Source organism: Oxyura jamaicensis, chromosome 1 (genome assembly GCF_011077185.1).
Source record: "Oxyura jamaicensis isolate SHBP4307 breed ruddy duck chromosome 1, BPBGC_Ojam_1.0, whole genome shotgun sequence".
Classification (NCBI taxonomy): Eukaryota; Metazoa; Chordata; class Aves; order Anseriformes; family Anatidae; genus Oxyura; species Oxyura jamaicensis.
In genome coordinates, this window is record NC_048893.1 from 141,481,374 (window position 1) to 141,504,080 (window position 22,707).

At 43.5% G+C, this 22,707-nt stretch overlaps 1 protein-coding gene across 2 annotated transcripts in view; it reads left to right on the forward strand.

Annotated features, from left to right (window-relative positions):
* RASA3 (RAS p21 protein activator 3) overlaps positions 1–22,707 on the forward strand; it is a 120,464-nt gene that overhangs the window by 59,978 nt on the left and 37,779 nt on the right. For both annotated transcript variants that reach the window (XM_035317366.1, XM_035317374.1), the window contains exon 5: positions 8,640–8,716. In XM_035317366.1, the coding sequence (XP_035173257.1) occupies positions 8,640–8,716 (77 nt within the window). The remainder of the gene's footprint in view (positions 1–8,639; positions 8,717–22,707) is intronic.

Below are 22,707 nucleotides of genomic sequence, written 5' to 3' on the forward strand. Positions count from 1 at the left end.
AAATGGTACAAATTTTCCAAATGGAAATACTTTTTCTTTTTTCTAATAGAAGTTGAATGCATTTATTTATATTTTTGTGCTATTTCCTCAGATTTTATTCAGAAGCTGCAACTAATTCTTCTGATGCTGTAATCAAAGTGCTGGTGGTAATGTAAAACACCATTGGAGATGGTGAGATGCTGAGATGCTTAGCTTGAGGCTTTGCATTCAGCCTTATGGTTTTCCAACACTGCTAATTCTTACTGACTTGTAAAGATGTTTTGTATTGTCAGGAGTGCAAGCTGAGGCTGTGACTTGATACATCTACCTTATTGTAGATGAAAATGTTACTGACAGCAGGACTACATGAATCAACAGCGATGAGCATTGTTGTTGGATGCTTTAATGCCACATCTATTTATTGCTTGACAGCAGGACGTACCCAAATCCTGCGTGACTTCTTATCTTAAAGGAAAAAAGGGGCATTGTCCATCTAGGCAAAGAGTGGCCAAGAAGCCTGGCATCTCACCCCCTGCCCCTGTTCAGCGTGGTGCACAGTCCCGCACCGAGTGGTAGAGATGTTGTCCAGCTCCCCAGTCCACAGGTGCAGATTGGGCATTACCTTCTCACGTGTCCTTTGTGGGTTTGGTTCAGCCTCTGGTTCAACGTTCACCATCTGGTCTGGCAAACCAGCTAGTTGAAATCGGTGTGTTCAGAGGCACCTGACTTTCCCTTCATTTGGGTAGGTGTTTAACAACAGCCACCAGAACACAGCGGTGTGTAGTTCAGCAGCTGGGGTCAAGAAGCTTTTATTCTGTTGGTAAATCAGTGCCCCCACAGCTCACTGGCTGTTTTTGCTCTGGGTAGTTTCACAGAACTGTGTTGCATCTTCTGCTACAGTCCTGTCAGTGCATATTCCGCATGCAATTTAGGTATAACCTGGGTGATCAGGCTGTTTTACTCCAAGTGGTTTAAGTTCAAGCTGCTCTGTGGAGCATGAACTATTCAAGTTCAGCAAAGTTACATTTGTTTGGCATACGAATGTGAAATTACATGATTTCTGAACATTTACTTTTAAAATATACTAAAACATGTTAAATGCTGTCTGGAAGATTTATTATACAGAGTGCGGAATGAAACTCGACAGGAGCTGCTAAATGCATAATTCAAGGCTTACTTTTCCACACTGGAAAACTTGTTCTGAAAGTATGAAGCTGTAACCAGGTGGGTTTGTGTGAATTTAGCTAAAGGAGTTTGAAGTTCCCACCTTGTGCTGCAGCCTGCCGGCTCCTCAATGGAATGCTACCATGCCCAGAGCTAAATACGCAGTCTCTGAGAGCACAAATTCTCAAGCGTTTCTGTGGAAAGTAAAGCCATTGAACCATTACTGAGAATGTTCACAGTCTATCTCAGTGCAGAAATTAAACCAATCAGGCAGCTTCAGACGGGCAGAGGGATTTGCAACAGGAGACAGAACTTGCTCAGCTGCTTAAGCTCAGTAAGAGCGTGATCTTGCACGCTTTCCACGGGATGTATCTCTTTTCCACGAGTCATTTGTCTTTGAGGATTTGCTGTTTTCTCGTTCTCCTGCTTTTTGAGAACTGGAAGCAAAACTTGCCATGCTGCTGTGTGTACATCTCTCTTGAATGACTGCCTTTCCTTCACATGCAGGGCTTTTTTTGACAATAACTGATTCAGATGTTTGCCTGGGGCAGTAGATGATGGTGCTCCCTATGTCCGTATGTTCTCAGTGGAGCCTAAGCCCAAGTGCACATCCAACCTTCAAAAAGCCTTTTCTGGTTTTGAGCAGGTTTGTCTGTTTATTTTTTTTTTTTTCCACAGCAACTTCAGCCCTCCACAGTTAAGCCTGTTTGGTGGAACTTGAGCTTTGCAAGCCAAATACCTTTTGTGTACATGTAATCAGTGAGTGGTTAAAGATCCAGAGACATTCTGATTAATATCAAAACGCACAAGCCTATTCCAAGCCATGTAGTCTGTGTATGCCAAACAGCAGGAGAAATAAAAGGAGAGCCAGTTATATTCTGACGTGTTTTCCTGTGCAGGCTCTTGCTTTCAAATGTTCCTGTTTTCAAGTGTCCTTTGAGTTGCTTCCTCCACAGCAATGACAAATGTGAAATGGTCACATTCTCTTGCAACTGAGTTCTCAGTATTAACTTGGAGAGTATTCAACCTGAGTTCTCAGTATTAACCATGAGAGCTTTTCCAAAGCTAGTCTTAGGTAAAATTCATTGCTGGGGGGGCAGGGCAAAAAAAAAAACCCTGACATAAAAGCTTGAAAATTGCTCATTTCCCCTTCCTCCTCGTAAGGGCTTTGATATGTCTGAAAACATACCTATTTAGCTACCATTTAAAAAAACAAAAACAAAAAAGACATACTTATATGTAAAGGGCAGATAACCAACACTGAGGAAGCAGATTGTCTCCATTTTAGCCTTCTGCACTCAAAGTTCTTTGTGAAAAAATTACCAGTATTAAGAAATACTTTCTTCAGACACCAGAATCTCTTCCTCCTTCTTCTACCCCAGTAGCATTTGTCTTACACAGCCCTTTGATGATTGTTGAAGAGTGCCTGTTCTTGGGTGTGAAGTGATACATCCGTTGGTGGACCTTACAGCGTTAGTGGAAACCATTGCTTGCAGGTATGTTTAGAGAGTGCCCCTACAATCAATGCTTTTGTCTTGCTGGAAGTCACTGCTGGCTCTGAAATGCTTTCTGTATTTTAGCTAGAGGGATATATTCGAGGCGTTCTGTGCTGCTCAGGAAAACTCTGCTCCTTTGTCAGCACCTCCCCACTGAATGCAGGATCTGTATTCCCTGCATCAGGCTTCGTGAATGAAACCCTGCCCTTGCCAGGGTGGGAGGTTTGCCACGACTTCAGCAGAGCCAGGATTTCACCACAAGCTTTTGAATTAGCTCTCCTAAATTCAGTCTTGTGTGACAGTTAGAGAAGTTTATCCCAGATGTCCAGAGGAAGCTGGAAATGTGTTGCTCTGTTACTTTCTTTTGCCCTCCCTTCATAATATTGTGGAAGTTGCCATGGTCTTCCCCATATCTGTCTGCTTCCTGGTCTATAAAAAGCTTTGATTTATACGTGTGTAGAGCAAACTGTACTGAACTTGAACGGCTCTGATGTTCGTTGTTATTTTCTGAACTACATGGGTTTGAAAATACACTAGGCTGAACAAACTGTCTTCAGGAGCAACTGTACGGGGTGATACCACTCCAGTGACCGACAGAAATACCTGCTCTGTTAAACGGGTAGGAGCAGTGCGTGCCCACTGCCCAGCGCTGGCATTAAGCGTGTTCCTGTAGGTATTTAGATGCTTCTCACACGAAGATGAGTCAGTGGCACATTTTGTGTAACCCACTGTAAGCACGGCTATATGCAAATTTGAAAAAGAAGAAGCAGCTTCCAGGTTTGGTATCGGCTTTCCACCACATACAGGAAATAAATGGGTGTTACCCTCTTTTTTTTTATGAACAGTGGCTTTTAGGTTTCCCTCTTTCAGTTGTTTTGAAATGATATGAAATCTCTGTTTTGATAGAGAGAGAAGATTCTCAAGGCTACGTGCCTTCTGATAAAATTATTTCGGAGAACTGCCGCGTGTGTCAACACTGGCGAATGTTTCATAATAATGTTTGTGATAATCAAAAAGGCTACTTATTGAGCAGATCCTGCCTTGTGGCAAGACTTCCTCCTCCCCACACGAATGTAAGAGTATTCAGTGCTCAGAGGGGTAAGACAGTCTGTCCCGGTTTGGTATGTTGCTTCTAAAAAGCTATCTGACATAATAGCGTGAAGTAAAGAGCACCTACTGCTGAAGACTAAATTCACATCGTTGCAGAGTTCTTTGTGCATTTACTAGAGCTTGGGATACAGCCCAGGGGTTCCTAGTGTTTGTTAGTGGTTTTTTTTTTTTTTGAACTTTTTCCCTGAAAAACCGGATCACATCTGCTTTAAGTTAGATCAGATGTCGCATATGAAGTGATATTCGGTCGCTGGGCCGTGTGATGTGTGCTAGGGTCCAGCCCAAAACATGTGCACGTAACCCCACCAAGAAATGTCTCCTAGGGGTGTCCTGGATACTTGGGGAATTCTGCCTCTGAGGCCCACCACTTGTTAAAAATGCTCCAAGTGGCTCATGCCAGCATGGCAGATCTCTGTCAAAGCAATAACCTCAGGATAATCCGCTATCGTGTGTTTTCTTTCCTACTTCCACATGCTGTGTTTAAATGAAACCACAAATTTGCAACTGCTGGAAACGTGAGACAAGTAAGTAGTGTGTGTATACTTGCTGTACAACTGCCTTCTGGTGTTTCAGTCTGCAGCAGTAGCTTATAGTTTCCAAGGAAAATGAAATTGTGTAGACAAACTTTTCCTGTACCAATCAAAACAGAACTTTGATTCTGCTTTCTTTTCTCTTTTTCCTTTGCAAGCTTACAATTGGCTTCCGTTTGGTTTTGAGACAACGGTGTGGAGTAGTTCTTCCTGATACCTGTTAGTGTTATGAGCATCTTAACAAGACTGGAACTGGATTCTATTTTTTAATTTTTGTTGTAAAGGCAATATTTAACAGGCAGTTATTTTTTTCTTAATAAGGCCTTTTAAAAGTTTTGTTTGTTACTGATTGCCTTTTGAGTACTGGCTCCTTGCATACGTAAACTTGAATCTGCTCATGACTTCTTTGATTGAGAATGGAAAAGCAGAACCTGTTGGTCCCATGATGGTGTTTTGGATGTAATTAGGAAGGACGTCCGACCTATGAACCCACGCTTCCATATTGCTCCGTGTGTATGAAAAAGGAAGTGTTGTTCAGCAGTTGGGTTGGCACTCCTTCAGCAGCTTGTTCCTTGAAAAATTCCTACTCTTCCGAATGTGAAGGGTATGCTAATGAACGTCTCTGCTTCTAGGAATATTCTGATTTATTTTTATGTAAATGCTTTAGTCATTAATGCATTCTACTTCAAAACTGTCAAACATCCAGCTGCTTCTCTGAGTTTGCTTGCTGTGCTAAAGGGGAAAGAAAAACTCTGTGGTTAGGACGCAGGCCTGGGACTCATCCCAGATTCAGTCCCTGGCTCCACAACAGGGATTTTCACTGAACAGAACCAAGCCATGGTGTTTTCAGCTGCAAAATAGGGTCACCGTGCTTTTTGTCCTGCGCCGTTATCTGATATTTCCTGCTTGTAAATGCTGTCATCAACTGTGGGTGCCTAATTGGAGGCTCTAGGTAATATCACACTAGTTCTTTTAATAATTAAAATATTGTTGTTGTTTAGTTGTTTAGTCTGGAGAAGAGGAGGCGCAGGGGAGCCCTTATTGCTCCCTACAGCTACCTGAAAGGAAGGGGTGGGGAGCTGGGGGTCGGCCTCTTCTCACAGGTAACCAGTGACAGGACTAGAGGGAATGGCCTCAAGTTGCGCCAGGGGAGGTTCAGGTTGGAGATGAGGAGCCATTTCTTCTCAGAAAGAGCAGTCAGGCATTGGGACGGGTTGCCCAGGGAGGTGGTGGAGTCACCGTCCCTGGGGGGTGTCCAAGGAAAGGCTGGACGTGGTGCTTGTGGACATGGTTCAGTGGTGACACTGGTGGTAGGGGGGTGGTTGGACCAGGTGATCTTGGAGGGCTTTTCCAACCTTAATGATTTTATATGAGTGTCTTTGGTGTTGTAAGTGAATTGTTAAATTGTTAATTTTTGTTAAAATGTAAGTAAATATTTTAGCAGCTTCTTGCTTCTTTGGTGCATTTAGTCTAGTATAGATGATCAGTTGACCTTCTGTTAGTTAGATGAGGTCTTGATTTTATAATCCTGATTTATTGCACAGCTTTCTGTCTTCCCTTTGAGAAGTGCATTATCCAGTATATGGTAAACCAGTGAATGGCATGGTGAAGGAATGCTCTCAGACACAGGGTTTGATTTTGGGGTGGCCCTGTGTGGAGCCAGGAGCTGGACTTGATGATCCTTGTGGGTCCCTTCCTACTCTTCCAACTCTTCCATGATTCCAAGGAGAAAATCTATTCAGAGGAATCCTAATGCTATAGTTGACTTGGGAAAAAAGCATTCTGTTAGAGTAGGAGCTACATTTGCTGTGAATTAAACCTGCAAGTATGCTGCTGCAGCCTTATGTTAATGTATTTGTGGAACTGAATTTTTAACTGGAAGTGATGAGGTATTCTGGGAACAGTCGTCGGGGCTGCCAGTCCAAGTGATCCCGTGACCTTTGTTTTGCTGTCTGAAGCTTTGAGTCACTTTTTGAGCAGCTGGCCCTTCGCTAAGTCTTCAGAAGAGAAAAATGAGAGCTACAAGAAGAATTGGCTCTCAGCCCAAAGGAGGCTGCACTATATTTTGTTCTTAATGTAGCTGGGAAAATGTGCGAGGTACTGCTGACTTGAAAGCGTTTGTGGAGCTTAATTTCTAAAGTAGGGAGCTTTCATCTTAATTACTCAGTTTGAGTGAGATCTAGCAAATTGGCACTGTAAATTAAGTTTACATTCAGGCTCACCTACGTGTATTGAAGCGTTCTTTCCTGAGAGAGATCAGTCTTGCCTTTGTTTAAGATCAGTGGAAGCATTTCTATAAAAGCATCTTACCTTTTGGTGTTTTTCTACAAAGGGATATTTCCTGTAAAGTTCTGAAATCTTATTTCGTGTCCCTTAACTCCTTCAAAACTCATACCAGTGTCAATTTCTCTAATAAAGGTAATATGCTGGACATCAACAAAGATGGCAGCAGTGGTTATACAGGTTGATAATCCAACTTTGTTCTCCAGAGCGCCATGGTTTAGCTCTTGTGTTAAAGTATGTGGAAGAGAGAACGTGGAAGGAGGATGCCGTAAAATAAAGCCAGAAAACTGCCCTGATTTCTCAGCTGATAGTGTGCTTAGCCTCTCTTAGGGCCTGTACGATGGTCACTGTAGCAAGACTGAATTTGAAAGAGGTGGGTCTAGAAGTGGCTTTATGCATGGGACATGCTCCCCTCACCATGAGGATAGGCTTAGCATTGGGGTGAAATGGCAGATGTTGAGATTTGGGTGCACTGGTGGGGTAAAGGAGGGGATTTGTTTCTCAGCAAAACAGACATGAAGAGTCAGCAATCAGAGCCAAATTCAATATGGGATTTTATTTTATATAGCTCAGAGGAACCTTTTTTCTTCTTTTCTGGATGAACACCAGTGCCATCTGCCAAGTGGACTGGAAGGGCCTGTGATCCAGCCCTGGGCAGAAAAAAAAAGGCTATGGAGTCAATAGTGAATGTGCAAGTGGCTGGCAGAGGTTTGAAGGATGAAAGTGCAGTCAAAATTGGCCCTTAGGAAGGGGTTTGCAAGGAAGGGGAGAGAGAATGGCTGTCACAGTAAGAAACTTTATTATTCATTGATTTCTTCGGGACAAGCATTCAGGCGCTGTCTTCAGAGTTTGTTTATACTGCTCAGTGTAGGAGTGCCGGGGAATGAGCTTGAACCCAACTTCTGAGCATTCATGCCGTTATTGCACTCCCTGCCCTGATTTGGATTGCTTTCACCAGCTTTTCTCCAGACAAAAGTGTGGAGGAAGTCGAACGTAATGGCATAGAGCAACTTGGGGCCAGGGCCTGATCTTCACTCCCTTCTGTTAGGCGGGATGGACATCCTTTGGCAAGAGTTCTGGTGATGTGGAGAAAGAGGAAAGGTCAAATCTGGAAGATATTATGAAGGGGCTTTTGCATGAGTCGAGACAAAACTGAGTCAATAATGACATTAGAGCTCACATTAGAGCTCTGACTAACTAGCGGGGTGGGTTTTTGGGTCCTTTGGTAAAAAAAAAAAAAAAAAGGTGGAGAGGAGGTAGTTATGAAGGTAAATGACTCAATTTTGGCCAACGTGATTTACAAATGACTGTTGGGCAGCACTGATATGTCAGAATACGTCAGTAACAAAATGTATTTTACATTTGCTATAGATATGGTAAGAGTTTTTGCCAGCGCTTGTGTTTTGGAACATAATAGAGTTCATGAGAGTAACAGTTTGTAGTCATTATTGCCTTTCTTTTCCTGGCATATTTGAGCATAAAATTTTGGCCTTTATGCAGTCACCATAAAGTCAATGTGATGGTGAGGAGTATACTGTATAACAGTAGATGCTATGAATGCTGGTGACATGTTGGGCATTTATTTTTCTCTTGTTGCCCAGGGTAGTTTTACTGATACTTGTCTCAGAGTTTATTGTCATAACTTCATAGCTTTTATCCCCTTCGGTTCTCCAGAGTTTAAAGCATAGAGGTATTTCTTTATAACACACTGATGTGATATATTTTCAGTGGTTGTGTTGGGTATCTTAGCTTGGTGTTTCAAATGCTAAATATAAATAAAGCGACAAGAAAACATTTTTGTTCCAGACCACAGAAACTCCGTATCAGTCAACTAGGAAAACATGCAGAGAGAGATAAGATAATGGGGGAGTAATCATGCACTGCAACTGGGTGAAATGTCTACCACTCTGGATTCTTCAGCAAGTGAAACATCTCACCTGTACAACTGTTAACTAGTCTTTAAACTCCTCCTGAAATTGCTCGTATTAACTGACCTGCTTTGTTTTAAGCTGGAATGGGGTGGCTGGCTTTGCATTACACTGATTTTTCATGTTTGTTTTTTGTTTGTTTGTTTCAGGGAAAGGTCCACCTTGAGCTGAGACTGAGTGAAGTCATAACAGACACTGGTGTGGTCTGCCATAAACTCGCAACACGGTAGGATTTAAGATGTAACTGCAGAGTGATGAGAAACGTAATAGTTAAATGTAGTGTGCAATGCCTCCTTTAAAGAGCTGGAGAGATCAAAACATTGACTGGAAATTAAATGTTCTTATGCTCTGAACTTAGTTACTAATTGTCCTTAATCAGTAGTATCCTTAAAAATTTATAGAATGAGGTGTTTTTTTATTCTCCTTTTCTCCCTATAATCTACATAATTTTCTTCCTAATACTTTTAGATGAAACAATTTGGTAATTGTTTCAATAGAAAAATGCTCTCCTAGTGAAGTTCTGACCAGCCCTATTTTCACCAGTACGTGACATTGTTTTGTTACTGCATTTGCCAAAGCTTTGTCAATAAGCTGTTGTGGTAGTCTTTACAGCTGGGACCTGTTAACAAGTGCACGAGAGCCACGTGGTTGATCTCCATCCTTCTAGGCTCGCTAGAGGCTCACTAGGTTGGTGAGGAGGTGCTGGAGTATGCAATTTGGCATGCCTGTGCATATATCCTCTAGCCATCCAGTCCCACCAGGGCTCTGTGAGTAGGTGTCTTTGAAATATTTCTCCCCGCAGCCTGATGATTTTAAAAAACTGTGGAGAGGCATAGTGAATAGCAGGCATGGTCTGGTGAAAGTTGCTGTGTAGGCTCTGATCTCCAGTGAATTTATTAACCAGGGCACAGAGCCACTTGAGCAGAGCTGTACCTATTTCAGATCAGAAGTTACGTCAGAATGGCTCTGCAGCACTTGGAGGGCCCAGCCTTCGTTTAACTGCTACCCAAGGACTCTTTTTGTCATTTTTTGTCAAATGGCCATTGTGCAATTTGCATACGACCAAGTGATGATGGTCAAACGCATTCTAAGAAACCAGGTTCAAACCTGCAACTTCCTAGGCTGGCATCTTTTGTTGGAGTATCATTTCTGTTGCCGTGGGTCCCTGGGCTTTGCAGAAGAGGGGAAAATATGAAGTGGGAAAAGGTGGTTTATTGTCTTTCTACTCTGCTCTGTGTCTGCTGTGTAAGAGAATATATGTGTATGGGACATACATGACATTGGGCTTACAATTAGGCTTGGACTGTTCTCAGAACAGGCCCAGAGGACAGTGCGATTAGAGATGGAAAGGAACAGAACTGCCCTGAGGATCAGCTTCTGAGCAAAGCTTTTGCTTTCGCCTTTCTGAAGGTGTGCAGTGCACTCCCTAGTGATACGGTACAGCAGCAAAGGCCTCTGCCTGTATCTTCTGAACTCCAACTGTGAGGTAAAAGCCTGTGATGTCTGGTTCTCTGCCAACACTTCAACAGGAACATCCTTCCACTCTCCCCACAGTCTGTTTTGAATAGTTAGGTGATGCACTGAAGGACCTTCAGAAGTGTTTGCCTTGCTTTGTTTTGTTCTGAGGGAGTATGCCATACCACAGCCAGCTTTCTTTTAAAGGTTTTGTCTTCAGTTAAATACGATCTGGTGGCATTATAATCCCAATGCTTTTTTTTCAGTGAAATTCTTGAAATGCTACAAATAGATGTCAGAAAAGGTCCTTCTTAACATGTTACACATACAGCTTCTGGCTTCATGAAAAGCAATAAGGTAATGTCAGCCTTTACACTATGGCAGTGTGCAGCATTTTTTTCTATCTTTCTATTCATTTGACCAGACAGGTTTTAAATCTTTAGTCATATTCTTGCTGCTGTGGCCTTGATTTGAAGATTATTCCCTTCACTCTGTACAATACAGATAAAATACCTCGATTGGCTTGTGAAGCATTCTGTAACTTTGATTTGGGAGGTATTGTTCAGTAAATACAATGCATTAGTTCAAATGTGTAGACAATTTTTGAGGTTTTAACCACTGAATTGTAATGCTCTGAGTTTTTCTTGATTTAAAGCTAGCTCTTGGCTCTTAGAAACAACCTGAAAATCAGAGTCCAAGCAATCTTTTGTCTGCTGAAGTCATCTTTTCCTCCGTCTTCTGCTTTCTGCAGCCTACCTGAGCACTGTGTTTGGCTCTGGCCAGTTTCCACAGCTGTTTGTCGTTGGGGTGGTAGATGGGAGCAGAGCTAAGCTGTAGATAAGGGAAATCAGAAGTAGAAATATTTCTAGCATATGTAGTTCCATTGGTGCAAGTTTGTATAGCAATGTGTCTTGTGAGAAAGCAGAAGGGAAGAAGAAAAGGTATGGGGAATGATAGCAGGAAAAAAACAATGCATTTAAATGTAGTCTGGCAATTTCTTCATCCTGCACCTTTTGTTTAGGAAGGTACACAGCAAACTGCATCTCTGTAACATTTTTCTACGCTATCTGAAAGCTCATTCAGGTTTGTTCATAGGTTCCTTTGTTCATAGTTTGGCTCTAGTGCATAGGCATGTAAGAAAAGACAGCAGTAATTAAGCAATGCTTGACTGAATGTCTGTGGAGCCAGAAGTTGCCAGTGAGAAGGATAGTGCAGGTAGGTGAGGCAGAACCTTTGTTTCAGGTAGTTCATGAATGAAAAGTAGAGGCTGGGTGAATTAGAGGAGCGCAGCTACCAGCTGAACTTTGTGAAAATAACTGATTTTTATTTTTTTGTGGGCAGCTTCTGAGTTCATTGCAGCGAGCAAGTAAGACAAAGCTGTAAAACCATGAGCAGGAATTGGTGAATTGTCATCCTGTGGACTTCCTTGACTTATTTTTTTCCCCCTTAAATCCATTTGTAGGCTCTTAGCTGCAGAAAGATGAACACTATCCTGCAAATTGGCACAGATATAGCCAATTAAACAGTTTGGGTCTGCAAGGAGAACAGAAACTACTTCCAGTGGGCAGCTTTCATTTTAAAAGCATGTATGTGGGCTGAATGAAAACTAGGACTAATTGGAAGCTTTTTTTTTTTTTTTTTTTGCCTATCCAGAAAATAAATAAAGATGGGGTCTCTTACCAGCCAATCCACAGCTCATGTCTTCAGTACTGTGCCCTCTGTGCCTGCGTGCATTGCCACCACCTCTGTATTCCAGAAAGCCTCAGCAGCAGCTGAAGCCTTGCTCAGCCAGTCTGCAGCCCTGTGGAGCACTGGGAACAGTCAGCTGGATGGGAAAATTCATCCGAATGGGAAGGGAAATTAAAATTGCAAAGTGCTGAGCTCTTGAACCTTAAGTAGTAGATTATTTAAAATGCTAAAGGTATGTGATCTTCCTTAGCCTCTGCAGAGGAAGGGAAAAAAAAAAGAGTTTAAAAACTGTTACCTAATAGCTTCTCCCTAGGAAGCATTCAGTACTTCCATTTAGCCCTAAACCACTAAGCTGCTGTGCTTCATCAGAGCCCTTCGGAGGCCCTAGATCTCTGCCACCTGCTACAGCACCATCTTCCAGACTGAATCTCTGCAAAAGAGCTAATGATGAGAAGCATTAGTGAATTTAAAAGTTACGCTGACAATACAGATGCAGGCACCGCATTCTGACTTGTTGTGTCCCCAGGCGGCTCCTGCTGTCATCCTCTGTAAAAGCAGAACTCTCCCTTTTTGCATCCTTCATCTGGGAGCGCTTTGCTACGTGTGGTTTCCCTCTGTGGAATCGCTGCAAAACCTGGTGGTCCGAGTGGGTGAGCGGGACAGTGTCAGCTGGGTCTCTGTGACTCCCGCATGTTCCTGTTGCAGGCCTCGGGATGCAGTGTGTTGATAGAATAGTTCCACTGGAAGGGACCTTCAGAGATCCAAATCCCGCTGAAGGGACCTTCAGAGAGTCCAGATGATGTATGTTCATGTCACATAGGATGCCTACAGCTTACCAAGCACAGCCCTTTGCCAAAGTGCTTATCAGATAAAAGAAAACGTGGACTTTGCAGCCTGGTACCTTCATGTAACTATTTACACTACAGCTGTGCCATGAAGTGAGTCATCATGAGTACACAGCGTGCTAGGAAGAAGTCTTATTCCATAGGGTCTGGTTTCCCCCTCTGTAGGGTCTGGGTCTCCATGCTCTGTCCTCCACTCTCAGAAGATCTCGAGTTGTCTTCCTCCATGCTGTTTACAGCTACAGCCTTCCCGGCCCTCTGCACGGTCAGCAGGGATCAGGGAAGGGCGCTGCTCCTTCCGCAGCCGTGCCAGGCTGGAGAGTTTGAGCTAAGTCATGAACGGTGTGGTTACAGATCGCCTTCCTGCTCCACAACAGTAAGTGCTCAGAAGGAAGCCCTGGATCTTTTGGAAAGCTGTCCCACCATCTTCAGAGCAGATTCTGTGCAGGACGCTCGGGTTTAGCACAGAAGGGTGGTCCCCCAGAGGCTTTAAGACTTCTGAGCTCATTGAGACGTGGTTCTGTCACCTCTGAGCAGCAAACGCTAGGATCAGTGGATGTGTGCACATTTTTATCTAATTAATAAAAAGGAGGGATCCATATATATTGGTCAATATAAAGAGAGGGGTTCCTGCAGAGAACTTGGTCGAAATCTGTGTGCTTCACTGGGGTTATGCTAGCAGGGGCAGCTTTTAGCAGCAGCGTTCTGTATTTAGCACGATGACATCTGACTGCCAGAATGCTGAAAGGAGCGGGCCGCTGAGCTCCTGGTGAAAGTCAGCGTGAGCTGGGAGTCTGGCTCCCCGATCTTCCTCTGTGAATTCCAGCATGTGTGTGTAATTAGTCACATTTAAATGTCTGCATTTATTCAGTGTCCCCAGCTGCTCCTTCAAGTGATGTCTCATGTCTTGTCTCCGAGGTTTAAAAAAGCTCGGAAACATCTGCTCTGGAGAGCTTTCCCCCCGCTCTGCTCCTCCTTTTGTTCTTTCTACCCCAGTAAATCTCTGCTCCCCGAGAGTAAATCTCTACAGCTGCAGCAGCCGCCACTATCTTTCATATGTAGTTTATGTACAGTTTTCCAGAGCGATGCATGAGTCTGCAAACACATTAGCACTGCCAAAATTGTATTTGATAAATGAAGCATTCTTAGCCCTGGTGCGGAGACGGGGCTGCTCATCATTATGAATTAAATGTAAATGCTGTGTAACTCTCGGGAGAGCTCTGTGAGATGCCTTCTGACCATGCGGAACAGAGTTAAACGGGCTGTTTGCGAGGGCAAGCAGGAAAGGAAACAATAAGCAGATACAACATCTCTAAGATAAACACTTCAAGGGTCATTAAGAGAACGGCGACTGAGCTGTGGGTATTGAAGAGCTTTAAAAGCCCTTCTGGAGAGGAAGGTAAGGAGGAAGGAGTCATTTGTCAAGCATGGTTAAAGCAGAAGGTCTCTGCTTAGGGTTGGGCGTGCTGGGATGTGGTTGATGGTTCCCCAGCCTTGTCCACCATGTAAGTAGAGCACACACCGTGCAGTGGGCAACATCTGACTTGGCTTTCTACCTGCTCACTTGAGCGTTGCTGGGAAGTGGCGAGGGCAGCCCGTTGCTCACAGGTGGACAACCAGTGCCCTAAAACCAGCCTGACTTGAAACTGTTTAAGCTAAACTGCTTAAAATTCTCTTGCACGATGTGACATTCCTCACGTTAACGTAAATGGTGCTCTCTTTTGAAAATTCGAGTGGTCAGTCTCCGCCTTTCGCTAGCCACAGTTCCTGAAGGGCAAAGCCACGTGTATCATGTCTAGTTGGAGGGGCTGAGATAAAGGCTATTCCTGTTTGTGGACTGGCAGTCTGAATCCTAATTTGAGAGTTAGAGGAAAACATGATCCCATCTTGAGCAGCGAAGGTTTTCTGTTGTCACCAGTGATTGCATTTGCAGACACCTTGAAAAACTGCGGGAGTACAGCTAGTCCTTCAGACCTTTGTATAAAATTACAGCGGACAGGCATCATCTTTGAGTCATCCGAGAATTTTCCTTCACTAATTAGGTTGCTTCCTGCTTTTCTTGTTTATGTTGGAGCTGGTTTACTTTCCTTCAGATAACTATCTTCATCAGTTCTCGGGAATAAGTAAAGAAAGTATCGAAAGGCTCAGATTGATGAAGGACTTTGAAATGCACAGCTGTATTGTGTCTATGACACGGGAGATGGGTGCTGCTCCGTCCAGTATTTTTCTTTTCCAAATTAGAGGAATTCATTAGAATTCCGTTCCAATTCAGTCCGTGAGCCACCTTGCCACATGGGTTTGCTGATTGTGGGTTTAGAGAACATATGCTTGTGCGCTGCTTTAGATGCATTTCTACTCCTTTGCAGAGAAATACAGCCTACAGCCGGCTTTGAACTCGCTTCAGGGTCAAATGAAGCTTATTTTCCTGCTTGAAATAGGAGCTGAATCAGCTAGGAGAAAATGGTATTGCTGACTACGAGCAAGGTAGTTTAATGTATGTGTTGATCAGTGCACCCCATGGTATTTTGAAGAAAATCAACTTTTGTTTGCTGCTGGTAAGGAATACTAATGAGGGTGGAAAGGAGTTTCAAGGCTTAATTTTCAGTAAATGCATGCATCCATTAAAATGCATCACAATCTCCCTTCTCTGGAGAGCATACCCTGCATCAAGCTATGCCTTTTCCTGCAGGATATAGCATCTTGGTCGTGCTTTTAATCCTGTATGTGTTTCATAACAAACTCATGGGGGAAAATTGCTCACAGATGAAATCGTATCGTTTCTGGTATTTTATCACGTAGTGCTGCAATGCTGTGGGTCTGGGGGAGTAGGGAGGGAAGAGAGAAGGAATTCGTGGGTACCATTAGCACAATACATGGATTATCCTTTCTCCCAGCTCTTGTGGAGTTGAGGTTAAACTGCCTGCCATCTAAATCATTCTCTCCCCTTTGCTCCTCTATCCCCACCAGAACTCGTCTCGAATGTTTTGTAGCCTAAGCCATATTAAAATTGTTCACTCTCCATCAAACCACCCCACATCTATAAATATCACCTCTTCCTGTTGCCGAGTTTCCCACTAAATGAAATTTCTGCTTCACCCTTCTTTCTTTTTTTTTTTATTGAGTGCTTCTTCAGTGCTTCTCTTCTCTTCCTGAAATTCTTTCAGTTTACTCAAGAGCAAGTATCTTCATCTGCAACCCTAATTAAGAGCAACATCTTTGATTAGGGCTCTTGGCAGTAGTCCAGCTCAGGCAGAGCATGTTTTAAAATGCTCCCCATTCTGAGATTGTCGCCTGACTCCGTGGAATACGTCTGGGACTGATTTTGTAATGCAGGACTGGAATGTGACTATTCCAAGTCAGTCTGTTTCAACAGCAAGTGCCACTTTTTAAGTAACGTGAGGGGACTTCCCGTTTTAGCTAGAGTAAACATAGCCAGGGATTATACACTGAGGCAAATTGTTCAAGCATAAATCCTGCTAATAAGTGATTTTTAACTTTGAACTGAACTCGAGGTCACAGTGTTAGGGTGGACCGGGGGTGATGTTCCAGGGTAAATAGTGAGCTGTCTTGCAACATGAGCTGTATCAAAAGGTTCTTTGATGTACACAGTATTTAGCAGAATATGAAGGTAAATTTATGTGCTGCTTCATTCCGAATGATTGTTGGAGTTCTGTGGCAGGTACCATCCAAAACCAATGACAGCAAAGGTGCTAGAGGAATCACAGAATGGCTGAGGTTGGAAGGACCTCTGAAGATCGCCCAGTCCAACCTCTCTGCTGAGCAGGATCACCCAGAGCACGTAGCACAGGATGGCATCCAGGCGGGGTTTGAATATCTCCAGAGAAGGAGACTCCACAGCCTCTCTGGGCAGCTGGTGCCAGTGCTCTGTCACCCTCACAGTACAGAAGTGCCCCCTCATACTGAGCTGGAACCTCCTGTGCTTCAGTTTGTGCCCGTTGCCTCTCGTCCTGTCACTGGGCACAACTGGAAAGAGCCTGGAAGGAGAAGTGTGGCAGGATATGGTGAAACTTAGAAATCACTCTTTTCTCTGAAAGTGTTTTGTCTGTTGCTGCAAGAGCAGCACTTGCAAGGTAGCAGCACAGGGAGCTGAGGGCATCAAAGTAAGATTAGTCACAGGGGAAGCTGCAGGGTAAAGGGGAAGTCACAGGTGTTGAAGTTGGTTTTGTTGTTTGTTTTGTTTTTTAGTAAGTATAAAGAGAGTTAAGACGCGGTACACAATACATAGGAAACACCCTTCATTATCTCTGTTCTTCACAGAACTATTTGTTGAGAGGAAACCATTGCAAGAAATCTGCCTGTGTATGCCACAGTAATGAGAAAATACCTCCATCACCGTGGGCTAGAAATGGTGTTGATGTTGCTGGGTTCACTGTTGCACTGGGAGCTTAGCTGGCTATGTACTGTGACCAAGAGCTGCTATCACCAGCTGTCTCCTGCATTGTTTTTTGGTTTTGGTCCTCTTGGAGTAGACCTTTGTCATGGATGCCATTTTCTGGCATTGTCGGAGTTTGATTATGAAATACTTCAGCTATGTTGATAATTACATATTTGTAATGTGCCAAGCACTTATAAGTTGGAGAGATTAAGTCTTTTAGTGTGTATTTTATTTATTTTTTTAAGATAATGTGACTTTGAGATCAGTTGCTTTGGCTGTCCCGCTCTTCTTCTCACTGTGCGAGGTAGTTTGCTGGTTCCTCCTCGTTTTGCTCCCTGAAATAAAAAGAGAAAAGGGAAATGCTTTGAAAGAAAATGCAAGGCACCATTCGAAGAAGAACAGAAATTGGCAAGGGGGCTGTTCTCTGGGAGGCGGCAGCGCCTGCAATTAATTTTAACTCCTTCTGCGGTTGACTCGCTTCCAAGCTGATGGTTTTGTAGTAATTTTGAATGAGCTTCAAACAGAAGCAGCAATTCGGTTTAGGCTCTGCACAACTGCAGATGGCCCAGCTGTGCTTAGCCCTTGTTGTTTGACAGTCTCTGCTGGATGGCCCATTTTCCTGCCCTGCTAGCACTGGTAAGAGGTGTGATGGCAGGATCTCACCGTGTGGGCACCGGTGAGCCAAAGGCTACAGAGATTCACCGAACCTCTGTCATCTGCAGCCCTTTCCCCCCTGGGGATCTCTCCTGGGGATCTCTTCTCTACCCAGCCAGAGGATTTATGAAAATGCCTAAAACCAGGGTATGTCGTGACATCTCTGCTGCTCTTTCATGTTTGGTGGAAACCACCAGCTGATTCCCAAAAAATAATCCCTGTGGGAGGGTCTGGCTAAATATAGACAAATACCATTTTCTCAGAGCCTGTATCTTTAGGATGCCCTGCTAAAAAGGATCCTGTTAACTTGGAAGAGTCTATAGAAGAGCCCCAAGAAGAACTGAAGACCTGGTAAATGTGTCTTATAGCGACAGTGTTTGATTTATGCAAGAAAAACCTCAAAGTGATGAAACCCTGGCATGTACTGTATTCAGAGGAGGGCCCTTCTGATTGTGTGATTACTTGTTCTTAACACAGTGATGCTCAATGGTTGGGAGCTAAAGGCTAATCTACTGGGAAACAAGTATTAAAGCACTTTTCTTCATTATCATTAATCAGCGAACAATTTCCTGTAGAACATTGTGAGGACATTTTAATCATTGCGAGTCCTTTGAGTTTGGTCTGGATTTCTATCAAGTAGGTGCTCTGGGGCTGCTGTAGACATCATGAGCTCAGCATACAACTTAGCTGAGAGATTGCATCGCTGTAATGAAGCAGGTCAGACTGTGTGATTCAGATGTTTCCTTTTGGTCCCAAAACACAAGGAGGAACTTAATGCAAGTATGAACCGTTTGTGTAATAACTGGGATTATAAAGCTGGTGTGGGCTACCAATTACAGCTGGTTCTACCAGAGTGCCTACCTGACCATGCCCTCATTTGCATCTTGTTTTGCCTTGAGAAGATGTAAAGTGACAAGACACTGTAAACTTCTTTTAAAGAGAGCTTGCTTTGCATCGTGTCGCATCCCCAAGGATCTTAGTGCTGCACAAACAACCGTAGAACCACATTTTGGGAAGCAGAGCCGCCTTTGGGATGGCGTATCACAAGTTTTGGCTGAGCTTGGGACATGACTGCCCTTTCAGGGTAGAAAGCAAAATGGGACAGTGTGCCAGCAGAAACTGTACGTGATATATTTAATGCATTGCTCCTGCTAAAATACCAGGTTTGCTGATATTTTAGGAGGTTTCATTACTAGTGGGACAGGGGATAGACTATAGTAGGAACCCAGGGCACCAACAGTCATACCAGCATATACCAGTGCTGATCTGAAGAAGGGACAGCAATGGATCTGTTAGGCTAGCTCTGAAAAGCTGCACGTGTTTTGCCGTGTGTGAGACGTTTCACTGCATCTGAATTCTATTAATTTTAGCCTAATCAAGTGTCACAATGAAGTAAGTGGCCTTGAAGGACCAGGGGAACAATTTAAATTAAGTCAATGTTTTGTGACAGCTGTTTTGTACATGAATAGTTTATGAACCTCTATGCGATCTCTCTTCTTGCCAAATCAGAGACATTAAGGATTTTTTTTTAAGTTAATTTCATGGGAAAGTTTATTCCAAACTGTGTCTTCTGATGCCTGTGATGTTTGTGCTTCTTGGAACGAGTAGCTCCATCTGCCTTACTGTAAAAAGGGAGACAAATGGAACTTAGCGAGCCTGATCTGGGGGTTGCTGTTTGGATAACTGGAGAAGACTCCACGCTTCTGCTTGAACATTTTTTTACGTGCTTTATTTTTAATAAAAAAGTGGTTCTTGAGGATACAATTTTATGGTTTAATACCCAATACAGTATGAGTTGTTTTTTCTTTCTTTTTCTTTTTTAATCCCCTGCTTGGTTACTGCGTAGTCTGTAACCCCGATGGGGCTATGTTAAGGTCTTTTTAGTTACCTACACCTGGACAGCATCAAGGTATCAATATTATTTCCTGAGTTCTACTTAGAAGAGAGCGCTGTGACATATAACCTTAGTCCAGTTCTCTTATCAGAATGAATTTGGTGCCTAAGCATTACTTTGGGACCTGGTTGGCAACTTAACCGCCATCAGGTTTCAGCAGCGGGGATGAATCAGCTTGATTTGAATTCCTTAATGCAAGTACTGCATCTGCAGGGAAGATCAAAACCCTTTAATTATAAGTACTGTTAATCAAGATCACAGATGATCTGATTATTCATATAAATGAATGCCAAAAGTTGTTCTGAGCTGTTTAAAATTATGTTTTTAGAGTATTAAAAGTTCCACCTCCCTGAGGTGAGCCAAGGCATGTCCGGTGCAGAAGGTTGCAGACTCCATGCAGTTCGAAGGCACTTCTGATTGCTTTTTAGACCCACGAATAACTACAAATTTTGTTTTTAACTCTGAGCTATTTCATCTTTTCATTTAGAAAGATGTATTTGCTGATGTCATACATCTAATTAGAAGTAAAAATGACGTGGGAATCTGTGTAAAGGAGTCATCAAGGCTTTATTTAGTAGAGAAAATGTTATCCTTGGACTAGGTAGCGATGAGAAGAAGCTTGCTGGGCTTTCACTCTGTCACTGCTCTTGTTTAAACCCTCTCGTTCCCTTGCCTTTTCATTCCTGCGCTCTCCCTCGTGCCCCGCTGCCACCCCAGGAGTTGCTGAGATTCGATCCAGTTGTGTTATCGTGCCCAGTGACTGAAGCGTGTTGGTGGCATGGCGTTTAGATGCTCCCCTCCAACCTGCTGTACTTCGTGCTCGACCAGTTATTGCAGATTTAGGTCTATTAAGGTTGCTTACCAGCGTGTCAAAAAAATTTATGTGCAACGTTACCGCCTATGGCTGACCTGGGATAGCTGCTCGGCTTGCCTGTCCTCAGCCCTTAGGAGGAAATCCTTACTCACCAGTTAGAGAGGGAGCCTTTGGGTAAGTTAAGGGCATGCTACTCCTGTTGTGCTCTTTTTGTGTTTCTTACAGTTGAATATTTCCGTCCCTGTCTCCCACAGGGTGTCTTATTTTCTTCTGTCTTGAGTTCTGTAAAGCTTCTGGTTTTAGTCTCTTCCCTCCTACCTTTTACTTACCACACAGTCAGGTCCCTACCAGTAGGCTCAAAAGCTTTTTATCTGGGAGCTTCCTAAATTGCTCTTTTGGTTATGTTTGCCTTGCCACATATCATACTTTATCCCTGAATGAATTTCGGTCACCCCCAAGCCAGCTTCTTCATTTTGTCATCCTTTGTTTCATAACATTGTCAGTGTGCCTAGTGGTTGGAGAGGCTTGTGGCCTTGGTTCGATGGTGGAGGGGAAAATGGGCATGTGCATGCAGCGTGTTGTTTGCTGATGGGCTCATGCATGTACACAGCGACACGCATGCGTGTCCTGAGCTGCGGTTGTGCCAAGTGCACGCAGTTCCTTCCTGGCAGCAGATTAAACTTGAGCAGACTTCAACTCAGAGGTCATCGGGTTTGCTTGCCATAAACCCTGCAAGTAGCACGCAGGGCATCATCTTGAGACCAGCCTGTGTTTCTGAGCACAGGAAAAGAGCATGGGAGACTTTGGTGTCGCCGTCCAGCTTCGTTATACGGGCCGTAACAGCCTCTGTGGGTCTCAGACTTGCACGCTGTGTTTTGGTCTTTGATCTTCTTTCTTTCCTTATCTGTCTGTACAGACAGTATCTCACTTCTTCCATTTGATACTGCCTTAGGGCCACAGGCAGCTGAGCTAACGCTGTTGACTAGGCTTTAATCATTTGCCGCCTATCGTAATTGTTGTCGTTTTGTGCTGTCCTCCTCGTACAGCCCTCACCACGCTGCCTTAACACAAATACTTCTGCAGCTGCCTTGACATGTTGACCCGTTCCTTGGCTTCCTGCCATACCGTATCAAATCGAAATTTCTTCCCTTTCCTTAAAAGCGCCAATACAGTGCTGTCCTTAAAGCAAATTCATCCTTTCCCGATAGCATCTACTATTTTGTGTTGCTGTTCCCTTATAATTTTTACATACTTCCTGCTTTTCTGCAACTTGTGTTTGGGTCTTCTGTCTCCCCTGAAAATCAGCGTATGCTAGAAATAACTCCTTCCCCTTACTTACCATTTTCCTTTACTCTCCCATAGCTCAGCTCTTGCTCCCTGTTAATAATTAAGGCTGCAAGTCAGAGACCGAGGCAGGAGGAAATGATGATGTGAGTGCCAGTAAGAGTCACTAAATCAGTGCAATTCATAATTTCAGCAAGCTTGTGTCTTTGTTGAAACCCTCGGGGTATTGTCACCGAAGATAATTTAACCCTTTTTTTATATATATAACTAATTTTTTTTTGAAGTGGCTTTTACGAAACTTCCAGCTCTTTGTGATTGACTCATAAACAGGATGAGCTGCTAATGAATTAACTCCTTGTCCTTTGAGAGCGGCAGGGCTAACACCCTCTTTTTCTTCTGTTTTCTTTCTTTGGTAGAGTACAGATGGTTCTCTGTAAATGTGTGTTTTCACAAGTCCTTCTACAACTGATACTGGGAAGCAATTTCACTGGTTTGACCTGTAGGACAGCTCCCATATTAATAGCAGCGAAAAATCCATGGGATTTTAAATTACTGAGAAATATTTAGACTTCCACCAAGATGGTTTAAATTTTTTGCAGCTTATTTGAAGTGATAGTGGTTTGAGGGGTATGTGTGCATTGACAGGATTTCTTCTTTACAATTAATGAGACAGTTTTTGCACTGCCTGCAGTTTTCCCATAATATCTCTAATATTACTCACTTGGGGAAGTGGGGGCTGCACTCATTAGCTTTCATTTGCTTTCTAGTTATTATTGCTTGGCTTTGTACAAACATTTGTTCCTGTTTTGCTGTAAAACGTCCTCAGCAAATATCTGGGAAAGAAACGGTTGCTCGAGCCCAAACAATTAATTCCCCTTCCTCTGCCGTGCCTGAAGGAAATCACCGCTGACGGTCGTGTGCTAGGAAGAGCCGTGCGAGCGTGCCACGAGTGCTGCACCCACCGAGCTTCCCAGTTAAGACCAGAAGCTGACCTGGGGGCTGCGAGGGGCTGCAAAAGCTGTGTGGGCCAGCTCAGGAAGGAACCTGGGGTGATGCAAGTTAAGAATATGTTTAAATGCTTTTTCTCAGTTATAACTGTTGCAGACTTATCTGGGAGTAGGGAAGAAAAGGCAGTCGTAGCGTGGGGTTGCAGCTGTAATCTCAGAATTTCAAGGTTTCTGTTGTGCTT